This window comes from Zalophus californianus, chromosome 2 (genome assembly GCF_009762305.2).
Source record: "Zalophus californianus isolate mZalCal1 chromosome 2, mZalCal1.pri.v2, whole genome shotgun sequence".
Taxonomy (NCBI): Eukaryota; Metazoa; Chordata; class Mammalia; order Carnivora; family Otariidae; genus Zalophus; species Zalophus californianus.
In genome coordinates this window covers 25,467,516-25,483,811 of record NC_045596.1, presented here as the reverse complement: position 1 = coordinate 25,483,811, position 16,296 = coordinate 25,467,516, and the positions used below count along the sequence as shown (strand labels likewise).

Genomic DNA, 16,296 nt, shown 5'->3' with positions numbered 1-16,296 from the left:
TGAGAGTGTTAGGGGCAAATTTTACATTTATGAATGATTAAGCATCTTCTACATCTTCCCACAGGAGTTCCAATAAATAGACAAAATTATATCTGTGTGGGTCACACATATTAAATTCAACCAATGAATAAAATTTCCATTTAACCGCGGCACCACAGGAAAAAATAAAGTTAGTGTTAAAGGAGAACAAATGTTTAGTATTCCACATTTTACATTCATATCTTTTCCTCACTCCCTGCAGCTTGGAAAATTTATATTATCTTTGTTAATCACCTTCTTCAGTGCAGTTTATAAACAAGTATTAGAATAGGGATAAAGATAAGAGAAAATAAACAAATGTAAGTTCAGTCCCTGTTCACTTGGCCTTCTAAGAGCTCAAGTAGTGATATTGTACATTTCCATTAAAATAAAGCTGATTGGGTTGCAAATCCTCTAGTCCTTGGTTAGCTACCTAACCTCCAACCACCTCCAGGGGAAATTAGGTTTACTTTCAGAACCGGGAAAAACACAGAGCAAATAACTTGAAGTATGTCAAAGAGCTTTGAGGTGGGGACACAGAAAAAAAGATTAAATATAAAAATGGAAAAGGGACAAGACAAAAACTCAATAAACGAATTTTTTTGTGAAATCAGCCTGTTGAAACCAAAGTAAATTTGGGAATTCTATGATTATCTGATCAATTTTGATAGTGCTGACTGTCTGTTGTGATCATTCAAATCCTAACACCTAGATTATTTATCCAGCCAATGTCCATCAAAACCTCATGGCCTGATAGGTTAGGCCAGGGGTATTCAGCAGGAAGAAATTAGGCTATGCTGTTTTCAAGATTTACAATTTGCTGTCAGAAATCCCATACAAATTACAGTTACTGCCAGGGTATGTTGTACAATGTCAAAAGAAGATAATTACCTGCTAATCTGCATAATTAGTGCCCGCATCCCCCTAATTCCCACTTTACGAATGCCTATTTTATTCGGGTAAATAAGGAGAATTCTTTTCCTTGTCACTCTGCTAAATGATGCAAAATATTTTGATTGGTACATAAGCTAGCCGGTGGGGGGGAAATGTTAATATTGGCAGAACTTTATGTTTTTATTCAATCTGTGAACAATTCAATAAGAGTAAAACCCTTCATACATGGCCCATCTAATAGTTTTTCACCTATTGCAGGTATTATGGGAATTTTGTGATGAATCTTATAAAACATTTGTAAACCATAATGTGTGCTATAAATGTAAGATACTGTTGTGCTAAGTCAAGCTTCTAAGTAACTAGATGAAACTTCCAACAAATCAGAAATGGTAGAATAATGGAGACCTAAGCCTTGGAAGGAATGCACACAACTTTTGTTGGCCTTCTTCATGTATACCTTCTTTCTAAATGTATCACTGTGTTTTTACATGTTTGAGGTTTTTAAAAGAGTATATTTTTAACCTAAGAATGCAATTTTAGGGTAAAGAGAAATATATATTTGTCAAATCTAAATAGAAAATTTAAAACAAGAATACACAGTGATTTCATTTTATGTACTGTTCCACTGACTTATGTACTGATGTTCAGTTCTCACCATTAGAAATGCAGAAAGCCAAATGAATGCACATATCATTTGTTCACCTCATTACAACTTGCGGCAGACTTTCTCACCATACTTCACTCTTAATTCCTTTTTCAGAGAAGGAAGGCTGCCAGCCACTATCAATTTACAAAGTTATCTTTGATTTAAGGAAGAACATGTCATTCTATATAAAGTACATTGGATTTTCATCCAAGAGAGGGTAAAAAATGGTAGAGAAACTTCCATGCAAGGATCTTGAGAATGCCTAATTTCCTACATAGGTAGGGGTTAGCAGTACTGTTGTGAGATGGGCCAAAAATTCCATAGAATCTATTTGTATATGTAGAAAGTATTTTCTTTCTCTTTTAAGTCTCTGAGTTGGATTAAAGAAGAGAATTTACCTGTTTGAATAGATACCATTAAATCAATAAAGAAGACAGCCATTATAATTAGGAGTAAAATCTGATAACAAAGAGTAAACAGAATAGCCATATATATATATGTGTGTGTGTGTGTGTGTGTGTGTGTGTGTGTGTGTGTGTGTGTGTGTGTGTATGCTGGTTGATGGAAAAATATTAAAAGCGGAGAAAGCTTAACTAAAGAAAAAATAAGCACAGTAAAAATTCTATTTTTTGCTTCAAATTTTTTTCTCTACATCTCACATGATATATATAAGGCTTTTTTTCATTTCTAATGTTTTTGTAGTCATTACTTTAGATTAAAACCAAACATTTCCTTAACAGAGACACATTCTGACTTAGAATTAGTTATACCTTAAACATGAAATTTCTCTAGATAACACCGGAAAAAATCAATCCTTATATTAATGATAAGTTCCTCTATTGCCCACTTAACATGTAAAAGCCAGCTAGGTAACTGTCTTAGGAATTATTTGGATGAAACTGAAAGATCCAAGTTCTACTCCGTTATAAAGCAAAGTAAAATGCCAGTTATGCACGGTGTCCTCTAAATCAACAATTACTGTAGCATTATCTTCTTTACTCCATCTTAACTTAGCAGAAATCAAACCATTTTAAATCAAACTGGTACATGCATCCATTCACTTCTCGTCCAATCAAAACGGAATTACCTGTCAACAGAGAAGTACGCTTACAAGTGTGAAACCATTTGACCATGTTATATTTTAATTTGCAGAGACAAAAATGACAAGCAATTTATTTACATAAAACTGTACAAAAGCAAATTAAATTATGTAAAGTATTTCATAAATAGTTGGACGAGTGTTTAATACATTTCGCCATGTTTAGCATAGTTGCGTGCATAGTGACTCATAATAAACGATGATAAATTGTTCTCAGCTTCGCTATCAACATCCAAGTAGCAGAACAATAGTCAATGATTAACATTACAAACAGATCGTACCACACTGAATGCAAGTGCTTTAAAATGTAGGAAAAGTTGTCTGAAAGTAAACCCTAGGTAGCTGAAAGAATGAGGTATTCCTCCAGATGTTAGATCTACCTCTACCTGGGTCACAACTGACCAGCTTAAAATATTCTTGATCATCTTCACTGTTTTTGTTTTTGTTTTCCCCCTAAGGACACATTGTATATTTATCATGGATACAATGTCCCTAAAATTACTTGGGTCTTCGGATTTCTCAGGCCTGGGTTTAGGATGGCTTGATTCTTGGAGGTTTCTTCTGGTCTGTGTGTTATTTTATTTTCCTATAAGAGAGCTTCCTAGGGTAGCCTTTCAGCCAGACATCTTCAGTACCATCTTAGTTTCTCTTCCCATAAAAATAATGCCTCCCTTGTTTTCTGAAACTCAGGCAACAGGCCAGTCAGAAACCATACAGAAATGATATCTGGAGGTTCAGAATGAGCATTAGATTTTAGACTGAAGCTATAGACGTACATGTAAATTTTAATACACATAAATTTATATAGTTACTCATTAATTTATAAATGTGTCCTAATGTATAATGCATGCAAAGTTCACTTGAGAGTCTTGTGTACAGAAAACAAGTATGGTTTATATATTGTACAACCAAAATGAAACAGCAGCTAAAAGAAAAATAACAAAAAGGAAATAAAGAATAGAAATTTGAAATCAATATTTGACCTTGCAAAATGGACTGATTTCACCCCTGATAATCTCTCTCTGTGTTACTATTACAATAAATGCTTTAGCCTTCTAGTCAGAATTAAGCAGTCCATGTTAATGCCTTAGTTTTGTTTTATGAATGAACGATATTTAAGACTGGTCCATTATCTGAGTTTGTCAGAAGGCAAATTTTTAATATATTATTTATTATTTTCAGAAAATAAACATGGGTAAATATACAGGATCAAAAAAGTTGGGAATAGCCCATTTTCCCTCATTGTCCAAACCCAACAACCGTTTTTTTACCATAACAACAGGTATAAAAGGCACAGTTGCTTGTTTTGCATTCACTCATTTATTTTTTTTGTTTCTTTTTATTGATTTTTTTCAAAAGCACTCTATATATGGAGTGGCACTGGATTTAGCCTATTCAAAATAAAAGTCATACAAACACAAAATATATTTCTGTGTCATGCCAGCTCATTATATAATAAACATGTTATGAGAGCTAATTCTACTAGAATTACTGAGAATACTTACAGTACACTGAATTTTATTCTTTCACACCCATTTTAGTTCTAAAGAAAGGCTCATGAGTTAAATGACAATGACATGGCTGTCTTGAATGTGGTGCAAACGTCATTGGGGAATGTGGATCCAATTAATCCAAAGGTCCAGTATGACCCGTATTAGCTTTATAGACAACAGAAGGGTTTTAAGATAGAGTGAAATGAGCTACCTAATGGTTTCAAGTGTCTCATGAAAGAAAGAAAATAAATGCATTAAAAATGTTTGTTGAACACCTGTGTTATGCAATTGAGTATTTGCTTTGTAACGTGCAAGAAAAAATATGTATACATTTCATAAGTATCTTTAGAAGTATTTTGTCTTAATAGGTACTTACAGATTATACAAGGCAGAACTGCTTTAATGCAGTTTCCTAACAAAGTACTAGAATTGCATCTTTCCATCATGTAAATAATAATCAAACATAAAGATGTTCAATTATTGGTATTTTAGTCCAATGTTTTTGTTTCAATTACATATCTTCTTTCATCCTAACTATTATACATAAACTAATATCAAAATGAAAACTCGATTTATAAGAAAGAGCAGAAGGAAATGACCCCAAAAGAGTAGCCCACCAGAGAAGTGGTTTTCAAGATAAACATTTTGATGACCTATAGTGAGTTCACAACCTCTAGTCCAGGCTACTTCACCTTATAGTCTAAGAAATTCTGTAAAGAATAAAACTATCCAAAGCTACATTATTTCTACAGTTTGCTAGAGAGCCATCAGGCTATGTCCTAACCAGGTTGCAAACATTCAGTGTTGGGAACATTTGCACTTTTCACCTGTTATATCCCCTATTCTGTCCCTGGATTGTCACTTCTGTCTGAATGTCCCAGCTCATAATTTCCAATTATGTTAAATCATCCTCTATAGAACAAACGACCCAAAGTCTGCATATTCTGTGGGTTTTTTTTTTCACTGAAAAAATTGCATATTTTTCCACTCTGAGATGTACATACAAGGAGACATATCACTGACGAGAACTCATTTCTTTCATGTTCCGTCTGGATTTGTTTTAAGACATATCCAATCATGTTCAGAATCACATTAGTGACAAATCAATTAGGGTGTCACCTTGTTTCAATGTTGTGAGTCTTGAAATAGTGCTATATTGCACAGGATTCAAAATTAATGCACTTGTGTTATATGAAAGAGTTCCTTAAACACATAAAAAATACAATTGATAATTTGAAACGTAAATAATAAGACCAGTAAACATCACCTGGATACTAAAATGATAATAGTGATTTTAACTTAAAAGACTGTATACCAACATATCTTTCTTTCCCTAACTACCCACAAATATGGTTTTTACAAGTGGAATCTTCCCTGATAATAGTTTTTGAAACTAAACTTGAACCTTAACTAATTGTCTACTGTAATACCAAAAATACATCATTTAGTTTTTCGTTTTCTGAGCTTTCAAAGAAAACCCATTTTAAAAGAGAATGCATGTTTTCAGGTATAGAAACAATGTAAAAGAAGCTAGTGTTTGAGTATTTCTGTGTGTGCATGGGTTCGGTTGCTTTCGTTGCTTAATGGATTTCCACGTCAAGACCAAATCTGCTTCATGATATCCCTGATCTGCCGTGTGATCTTTGGCCTTTTAATGACACAATTGTTCCAGTTAGTTGATAACAGCGGTGCTGTTCTGAAAAATATATATATATAATTTTTACAAGTTATAATTAGTGTAATTGATATGTGTGGTCAAGATTGTGTGTATACTAAGAATATTTGATGAATGTATGGGATTGAAGTGGATACCCCTGACTTGAAAAGAACTATGTATAAGCCAATTTGGGACTGCAATCTCTAACTGGGTATTGTCTAGCTGTCAGTCTTTGTTAGAATTTTAAAGCTTGTGAGGTTCTCAATATTCTTTTTATAGAGTCCCCCTTAATAAGAACTGTACTTTTACAGGAACGCTATCATTTGGGGGGGATTGCCTTTCATGGTGATTAATCATATTCTGATGGTATGTCTGAAACACATTTTACCTGATCTGTTCTTTGTTTGTTTGTTTTTCGGTTTTTTTGCTTATTGTGGTGTTTTTTTGACCAACCGGATGGCATTCGAACTGAATCAAAGTGACTAAATCATGCTTCAGCTTAGGGGTAATGAGAGTGTATTGTGTTCTGCTAATCAGGCTTGTTACCATGAAAGAAACTTGCAACCATCTTTTTTTTTTTTCCTCCTTGGAGGGGGGTGGGGAAGAGGAATAGCGGGTGTTGGGAATAATCCGTGAGGGGGTTAGACATGCAAGTAACAAGGATGGTTTCTACATTGTACATTACAATCAGGCTAACAGTATCACTAAAGGCCTGATCTGGAGGCAGAAGTGGCAGGCAAAGTTTTGTCTCTTTGGTAGCCCCCTCTTTTTGATTACACGGTTTTTGTAAGTTTTTTTGCCCCTTATTCTCCTTCTCATACATGAAAAGAACTTTGCTGTTCTTCTTTATAGCCTACAGGTAAACTTCTCTTCTAGTGAGAGTATTGACAGGAGATGGCTTGTATTCCCCTGTTTTTGTAAGGGGAATATCCTCAGGGTTGGCTTCCTCATTTTTGCTGAAACTAGCTGCACTGAAGGTCTCATAGGAGGAGGTCAACTTTTTGTTTAGGAGGTTTCTGTTGCGGTCACCCATGATCGCGGCCTCACCATTGGCCAGCTTTTCCTGGCTTCCTCGTTCATCAACAGGCATGAAAGTGGAGAGTTTGGGCTGGTTCTTCTTCCTCTCTGGAGAAGTGCGGACCGGCATCCAGCAGGAGTCTGAGTGGCCATATTCATCACACTCACGGGTACACTTCCCAGTCAGGGCTACATCTGGAAGAGGTCTTGAATCTGAAATTCAAGGAGAAGGTGATGTTAAAGTTGGACATTCTGCAACAGGCTTTCCTTATTTGCATGAAATTGGAAGGGGGAGATATATACATTATTTATCATATTATTTTCCTTTTATCTACACCCCATAGTTCATCATTTCCATAGAACAGTTTTTATTTCATATCCATTAAAGATAAGGTTTTGCAAAAACATCGAATATTATGGAAAGAGAAGAATGAACAAACTAATAAATTTAAGCATGTAGAAGACAGGTACATATGCATTTGTTACAGGACAGGGACATGTGTATATTCTCAAGTAGAAATAAAGCACATATATATAGTTGCCTGGGTATAAATCTTTCCACATGCATAAGAAAGGTTATTAAATCCAAATAGATAATTTTCTGTATTTATAAATTATCCCAGAAATCATGTACTTTTGCCAATTGGATTCCTTCCTGCTTATACATTATTCATGGAATGCAAATATGCAAAACCTTATATTTAAAATACATTCTAAAACATCAGGGTGACTCAGAAGTAGAACCTAAATTGACAGAACATCATGTGGTAAAAAGTAAAAAAAAAGCAAAGTACAAGTAGGTTAGGGGTGTGAACATACTAGCAATATCATCACCTACCCCACCCTAGCCCACGCCCACTTCCCACCCACCATGCCAAATGACCTAATATGTGCTATAGGATAATCCCTTAAATGTTCACATAGAAATACATTTGCCAATGTGTTTGCTGAATAGAAAGGTTATGTGAAATGCAGTGCATTGGGTAAATGCAGTCAAGCTCCTAAAGTTTTGATGAAATAGCATGTAGTCCTAATTAATGTTGCTGCCTAGTGGAATGGGAGAAGTCTTCTATTACTATAAAGCTAAGTCATATCTAGACAGCTCTTAGGGATCAGGATTAGAGATGGAAATTAAAAATTACCTGTATACGTAAGTAAATTTGTTAATATGTGTCTGTCTTTGGAGAACAAGTATGTATTTTCTTGTTATTGAAGATTTTTTAACAGACTTTGTTTTTATTTGAAAAAGAGAAAGAGAAAAAACAAAAACAAAACAAAACCCTGTCTTCCTCAACAGATTCTAAAAGAATAACCTCTAGAGTTTTATTTAATATATTTTGTAACTCATTTTATTGCCAAACAAAAGAACATAATATGACTTGTGCTCCAATTTATATCATATGGCATCACTTTTTTTTTTTTTTTAACAAGGCTTTGGACTTAAAAGACGGACAAGTTTTAAGCTCTGCAAATATAGTCACAACAATGTAATCAGTGAGATTTGCCTATACATGATCTTGGGTAGATTCGGTTTAAAATTGAAGAGGGGGTTATTTAAATGATCCCCCAAATATTTAGACCCTCTGCCTCTATCTGTACACACCATCCTCTGTACTTTAACATTACATTCCTATTTTGGCTATCATTTGTACAGAAGTTTCGCCCTGCCAAATCTCTCAAATGAAGGCAGTCCAACGCACACCATTTTTCCCTGTCGTGATGGATAACTAAAATATTGACATTTGTCAGCCCATTGATTTTTGAACCACTATGGCCTGAGATTTTTATGCTGTGTGCTGAGAGCTCAATGAGGAAGTTCCGGTGCTCTTCATAGGAATCTGGAATGACTTTTGTCTTTCCCAAAAGGCAAAATGCAAAGATAATTATTTACTGTCATTCCACATGCTATGTTGCCGTCTGATTTCTACATGGGAAGACCCTATTAATTTTATCATCAAGAGAAAGAGCACTTTCTTATTCATTTTTTTATGCCGAATTCCCTCCGTGTCTCTCAAATACACATTTTAGAAGAATTTAAAAAATCAAACTATTGGCAGATTTTATGAACGGTCTTTGTAATCTAGTTAGTTTAAATGAGCAAAATGTGAGTTCTTTTGAGAATATTTTCTATCCTGGGATACTTTGTTTATCTGAAGCTGACCTAAATGCCTTGAAAAGGAAAAACCCTTATGAAAATGCAAAGTGCAAGATCAGACCTATTTTACTCTAAACATCCTTTTTTTGTTCTTTATTGCTTTAACAAGTTCAAACTTTTCTTTTTCTCATGTGATAGTGCCTATCAAAGACCCAAGAAAATAATCAGGACTAAAGCTATCAAAACAGGGAAGATCTCTTTGAATGTGGTTGTCATTCCCTGCAGAAATGACCCAGAATGTTCTCCAATCAGCTAAGTTTACTTAAGTCTCACACAATGTGTCAGTTTACTTACACAGTGACTTAACAGATTCTCTGCTTTTCAGTGATTAATTTGTGTTTCCAGTTTCAAATGTGTAGCACTTTGTTTTTCTTTTGTTTGAGATGCATTTAGAGAGAGCTCAGAGCACTGTTGTGATGATGCAAACTACTCTTACTTGTTGTTTTCCTTGGGTACCTGAACTCTCTGTCGCTCATAAGAAATTATATTTATTTAGATTGATGCAATTTCTCATCAACTAGAAGTGAGAGGCCCTTCAATTTCTTCCCTCAACCTTTACTTCATAGTCTGGATTATTTCCTGCTGAAACTGATTTCCTCTTATTGCTTTTAACAAAAGGCAACTTGTCTTCTCTGCCATCAGGCACATCTCTATCCAAGAAGCTGCCACATCTCTATCCAAGAAGCATGACTTTTAATAAGGATCTCCCGTCATTTCCAAAGTCAAACACTTGATTGGGGACCACAGTGGAAGTTGACAAGCCTAATTGGCTGAGACACGTTGCAGTTTGTCATCAGATTCAGAAAATAATCAAGAAAGGCTATAAGAGATTCATCACGAGCAATCAAAACTTCCAATCTTGATGATTCAAATGAATCCTCAAAAGAAATGCCAATGATTAACAAATGCAATTTGTATTATGTTGTAGTTTATTAAGGGGAGGCATGTGTGGAATAGTACTTTTCTGTGTTCTATATTTTCTTATTTTAATTATGCAAGGTTTTTTTTTAACACAAAAGTTACACGGGGTCTTAAAAAATCATCAGACATCCCTTTCTCCCTTTCATAAAAAGACATACTCTTAAAATGTCCTATTTTGTGAAATTATAGAGGCAGACCTTAAACAATTGGTAACCTTCGAAATCTTTCAGTCTTTCACTGAGGATGTGGTTTTGATATCTAAGAACATTACTTCATGCTTTAGTTTAGTACTATTTCTTTTAAATTTGGACCTGAATGAAGATGGAAAACAGCTCATCATGACTCTTGTGAGTTGGCACTGAGTAAATCAGTAAAAAGTAAAATATTCTATATCAAAATATAATGGTATTTTCTATCAGTTCCTTAGAGCCCTCCTCTGCACCCCCCCACTTAATCACCTCAAACCTCTGGAAGCCTGGATGCAGAAATGCTATTCATTAGATCCTATGGCCACTTTAGCATCACTCGTGAAGTTCTGCTTATGCTCTTTACTAGAGCCATTACATCCATTTAGAGAGTTACAGTCCTTTCTTAGACCTCAAGTTAATTTCCTTCTGAAAGTATGGTTTTAAGCCATCATAATAGCAAACAATTGTAGAACAATTTATAACACAGAAAGTGCTTTCCCACACTCATTGCCTTAACTTATCCTCTCAGCCACAGAGCAGGGAGGATGACCACAGCCAGGGGTCCAGCCGGTGGGAGAGCTGAGGCCAAAGAGTAAGTGTTTTGACTTTCACTTTAGTGTTTCTCATAACACTACAATGCTCCTTCTTAAAATGTAACAGCTGAGTAGTTAGAGGTCAATTACCGCTACTCGTGGCCATAAGAAAAAGCTAGAATCTCCAAAGGAAGAGAAAAATAAAAAAAAGTTTGAGCAGCACAGGAAACAGATGCCGCCAACTCACAAATTTTACTACTTAATGCCAGCAATGGTGCAACCTCCCTACATTTCCTAATGTAGAGGAAATGATAACGAATTTAAGAATTCCACCTCTTTCTCTGAAAAGAAGCATATTTGCCCTACTGGGCTCGGTGGATGAGTTGGTCCTGGGAAGATGGTGGTACAGTGACCTCAACAAGAAGCGACAGGCAGACAACAAGTGGAATCATTAGAAATAACAAGGAAAGCTCAGATTTATGCAGGCATTTAGTGTTTCCAGAAGCTGTCCTATACATTTCAGAAACCATACAGGCATCTTTATTACAGAAGAGAACTGTATGGTTAAGACTCTTGAAGACAGCTCTGCACTAGTAAGGATTTTCACATGCTGAATTACATATTCTGCCAGAATCCTGGGACTTTACTCCAGGCCCTTGGCTTGGGACTGAAGATACAAGGATATTTTCATCTCCTAAGGGAAGACATGAAAATGTTGCATTTAGTTTTAAAATATTTCCAATGACGTTTTTTGCTTTTTTTTTAAGCTCAGATATTTCATGCTATATGCATAACTTGCTTATTTAACATACAAATTACTTAATTCTCTGATCATGTGATCAGTTGTTAGTCAATGTCTAGATGTTCACACCATTCCTACAATTTGTTCTTTAAATTCAAGCAATAGCATATTCTTAACATTACTTGAAAAAATTTTGCAATGAAAAATTGTGTTATTTTCTCCTTTTGGGGAGAAAAAAACACATACAGCACCTTTTGCTTTTCTTTCTTTGTAAAGTATTTAGTTTTCTTTTTATACTTCTTGACTTTTTGTTATACGAAGATTTCTTTTTCTAGAGGTGTGTCTAAATTCTGGTGTAATTTGGTGGACAATTAAAAAGGTTTTACAAAAGGATGAACAAGAATAAAAAAGACAATTGGTAATGGTTTTCCAACAAATATTTTAACATTACCTTTACTTTCTTAATACAAATGAAAACATCTCTTTTACTCAAGTGATTAAGTAAAGTGCTTGATTTTATTTTTTTATTTTTAAAATTTTTAAAGATCTTATTTATTTATTTGACAGAGAGACGCAGCAAGAGCAGGAACACAAGCAGGGGGAGTGGGAGAGGGAAAAGCAGGCTTCCCGCTGAGCAGGGAGCCCGATGTGGGACTCCATCCCAGGACCCTGGGATCATGACCTGAGCCGAAGGCAGACGCTTAATGACTGAGCCACCCTGGCACCCTAAAGTGCTTGATTTTAAAATAGCTGTTAGAAAATGATTTACTATTTCCTTATATAACACAGTTGAGAGCAAATAATTAAATAAGCCCTTTACTGGAAAATTATTATTGAAGTCATTAAAGATTAGGTGTGAGGGGATGAAATCCAAAAGGCACATATGGAATTAGATCCTTGCCTTTTTGTCTGTTTGGGAAATTTGGGAAAACTAGAAAGGTAAGCACGGAACAGGGACAGGGTAGGAATCACTGATGCAAACAAGCAGTTTGTAATTCTCTAAGTATCTGATTACTCTCTGGAAGAAGGGGAGATTTATAGTTACATAAATGTCACCTAGGGCTACAACAAAGGGCTTAAGATTTCTAAACAGTGTTCTAATTTGTCTCAAGTCGCTTGACCCAACCAAGTTAGAAGAGGATATAAGAATAGCCAGCCTATGCACCCAACCCTAGCTTCAGTGTTACCTATGTCACTCCTAAGCAAGTCCTGATGGAACAGTGAGTTTGTGAGAAGAACAGGGTATTTGGAGTCTCAACATTGTTGAGTGTGATTCTGGATGCATCACGTATAAGCTCTGTGACTTTGGATGAAATTTCTTGGATATAATTTATCTGAGCCTCAAGATCCTCATGAGGGAGATAATAATATCTATTCCCTTATATATTGTAGGGATAAAAGAATTAATGTAGATCATGCTGATTATGGAGTGGCCTCTGGTGTGGTGTAGATATTCAGTAAAGAGGAGGTCATAGCCCCTGAAGACATTTAATATATCTAGATATAGATATATATCTATTTTATCTCTGTAATCTTCCATAAGTGAAATGTGTATTATTTGGAAATAAGCTTAGGAGCTAGGCTTCTTGGATTCAAATCCTAATTTTGTCACCTAGTATGTAATTGTGAACGAGTTACTTGATTGATTTAAATTACCTCATCTGTATAACAGGTATAAGAAGAAATTAACCTCTTGGGATTATTGTGAGGATTACATGTATTAATATAGGTAAAGTATTTGTAATAATTCTCGACACACAATAGCCCTCAATAAACATTAGCTACTTCAGGTGCACCATTCCTCACTGGCAACTGTGTTCTGAAAAAAGCTTTGAAAACTAACATGTTTTTTTTCTCATAAATTTATACCCCTGACATTCAATACAAGACTGTTCTTCATCTTTATCTCATGTAGTGTAAATATTTATGTTTTTCTATAGAAATAGTGTGTTTAATTAAGGTCACTCTCAGAGTCTTAGATTTTTAAAATAATATATGATACATGCATGATATTACCTTTTTTTAACATATGAAGGACTCTGAATTTCGAGATATATTTGGCTGAAAGATTAACTTATTGTGGAATTAATACCAATCATCAATCAAAAGGGCATGTATTTTGAGTTACTTTTCCAGTAGTACTAAAGACTTTATGTTGATAGAGTCTGCAATATACCAGAGCTACCATCTACTTAGGAAAATACACAAGTTGCTATATCCTGATAGTCTATGTCAGGTACTTATTTCCAGCGAAGATGTATTCAGTATGAGTCATTATGGTTGCTCAAAACTAAAGAGGAAATGCTCTATTATTTGCAGTTATCTTTACAACCTAAACAGATCAACCTCACAATGAATCATTTTCGTTTGAAAGAAATTTGCCCCTAAAATATTAGTTGCTGGCTTGCTACCTTGCTTTGTCTGCATGGGTCACAACATAAGAAGGAGCTCCATTTTTAAGATATGTCAAAAATTAGCGGTAAACTGATCTAAGACTAAGGTTAAAATCAAGGAAAGACAACAAGCAACAGGGCAAATACCTAAAATGCAGCATACCCTTCATACATCGGAAATGATGAAACAAAAAGCCATACAGCAAATGAGCTCTGCGGATTTCATGATGTATATACATGATTGTATCAAATTGTGATACGAGGACAGAAATTCCCCTAACCTCCTTATACACAGCCCTTTGGAATGTGACATCACTATTCTTATGTCAAGATGTAGATTCTCTCTCTGGGTACCTCTTGAAGATGGGACAGTTTTGATGATTAGAATGTGGCAGAAGTAAAACTATGCTATTTCCACACTAGGTTTCAAGAATTCTAGCAACTTCCTTTGCATTTGCCCTTGGAACCCTGCCATTTCTACCCTGAGAGAAAGCACAATCTAGCTTCTTTGAAGATGAAACACTATTTGAGAAAGAGACTCGGCTGTCTCAGCAGAGCTTACCCCCAGGTAAGGTTTATTCACTTTCCCAGCCAACACAGCCTCATGAGTGAGCCAGGCAGAACTAGCAGGAAGACCACATAGCCAATCCACAGAAATGTGAGGAGTAATAAATCTTTGTTGTTTGAAGCACCTAAATTATGTTTACTTGTTTGTTTGTTTTTTTCCTTTGGGAGGGGAGAGAGTTCATCAATGCAGTGTCGGATCTCTGAGATATTGATCATGGATGTATTATATCATCTTGTGTGCAATAAACAGCTTGAGATCTGGAAATAATATACACTACTCCTTTTATGTCTTCTCGAGAGTAACAAACTGCCCAATATTACCAGAAGTTCAACTCTTCCAAAGAACATATTCAGAGATGTAAGCACTTTTAATTAACAAGTTCAAGCTGAGGGCTACTATAGAAAGCTCTGGAAATCCTGGGTCTGCAATTACAGAATTTCACTGCATTTTATACCTAGGAGTGTTCTAGTTCAAGCTGACATGCCAAGACAATATTAAAATGTTTAAACATATTTGAAAGCATCAGCAAATTTTCTCCGTACCTTAGGCTAAACTCAGTTAAACAGTGATCGGAGGTATCTCAAGAAGCATTTACTGCCCTGAGGCTTAGACCACTGTCATCCTGAATGTGGCATTATCATCTACGGTGGAGACTGTGCACGCCATGTCTCAAGCAGTCTTGCTGAATCAACTCAAACATGAATCTGCTGGTTGGCACATGAAAACTGCACTACAGCATAAAAAGGTATAGTGACTGCCTGGGAGTGATCAATTTATGCATGTCAGAGCTGGGGTTTGATTTCCCTCTTCACACATGAAAATTAGAGGTGGTGGAGGTTAAGGGAGTGCTCAGGGAGCAGAGTGGAAAGACAGGAAGAAAAAGGCTGGAAATGGGAAGATGCTCTGATATTGATCAAAAGAGTTCATAAAACCCAGGAAAAGACTGGGGGCATTTATTTCACAAGTTAACAACTGATTATTCCACTAAAACCCAATTTTGTTTTTTCTGTCATTCATGCTTATTTTCCATTGCAAAGATCCCATCTTTCATAATGTTTCTTCTAGTCTCTTGGATTTTTGTATATTAGAAATTATTTACTTTGGGTGTCATAGACTTCAATAATCTGATGAAAACTAGAAGTATTACCTCCTCCCATAAACGTAGATAGATATGTACCCCCCAAGTTGTGTAAAGTTTCGGTGGAGCTCAAGATACCTGAGTTAGGGTCACAGTATACTTCCAACCTCTTGGTGGATGGGAGAAAGAGGGTATATTTTTTTACTTGACTTTTTTTCCCTTTGAGTTTCAGTCAAAGGTTAAGAAACATTTTACAATGTGACGTGCATCTTCCAAAAATAGAAATTATAGACAGTAAATAAATTACCATTCAAACACTGACAGAAAGATTTAAAACAAATAAACAAAAACAAATTATGAAACTGATTTAGAAGTAAGGAAAATGATCTAGGTTTGATTATGTTAATATTTTAAGTTGGTCACGTAAATGTTCAATTTATAAGGCTTTATATAAATAGCAAATTCATGTTTGGGGATGGATCTACATGATTATTGATCACCAGTTGGAAAATGTGTTCTTTCCTAAAATGTACATCCAACATTTGCTTCAAATCTGTGTCTGGGATTGCCAGCAACCAGATCTTCATTCACTTACCAGAAGATGGGAGGTGAACTCTTATTATTATGAAAATTTATACAAAAACAATAATGATCCAGATGAGGTTTCTTTTTTTTTTTTAAGTTAATGAAATGTGTTAGCCACTTTATATTGGTTTTACTGTAAAGTGTGATGTGGATAAACAAGAAAAGACTTGCAAACATCAACTTAGAGTCACTTTCCAGTAATGGTCTCAAATCTTCAGTTTTCATAATTAACCAGAAAGTTGTAGAATATATATCCTACAATAAATATTAATGTTGTCTTTAAGAATATATGTTTATTCTAAAAATAGT

The 16,296-nt window shown here is 35.1% G+C and overlaps 1 protein-coding gene across 5 annotated transcripts in view; it reads right to left on the bottom strand.

Moving 5' to 3' along the window:
• Window positions 1-2,683: 2,683 nt before the first annotated feature.
• The window catches only part of PCDH7 (protocadherin 7), a 414,159-nt gene continuing 400,546 nt past the window's right edge, over window positions 2,684-16,296 (bottom strand). For 3 of the 5 annotated variants that reach the window (XM_027598709.2, XM_027598710.2, XM_027598711.2), the window contains one exon: window positions 6,389-7,037. In XM_027598709.2, the coding sequence (XP_027454510.1) occupies window positions 6,661-7,037 (377 nt within the window). In that variant the 3' untranslated portion in view covers window positions 6,389-6,660. Of the gene's footprint in view, window positions 7,038-16,296 lie in introns of all 5 variants that reach the window. The other 2 variants (XM_027598712.2, XM_027598714.2) reach the window with 2 other exon arrangements.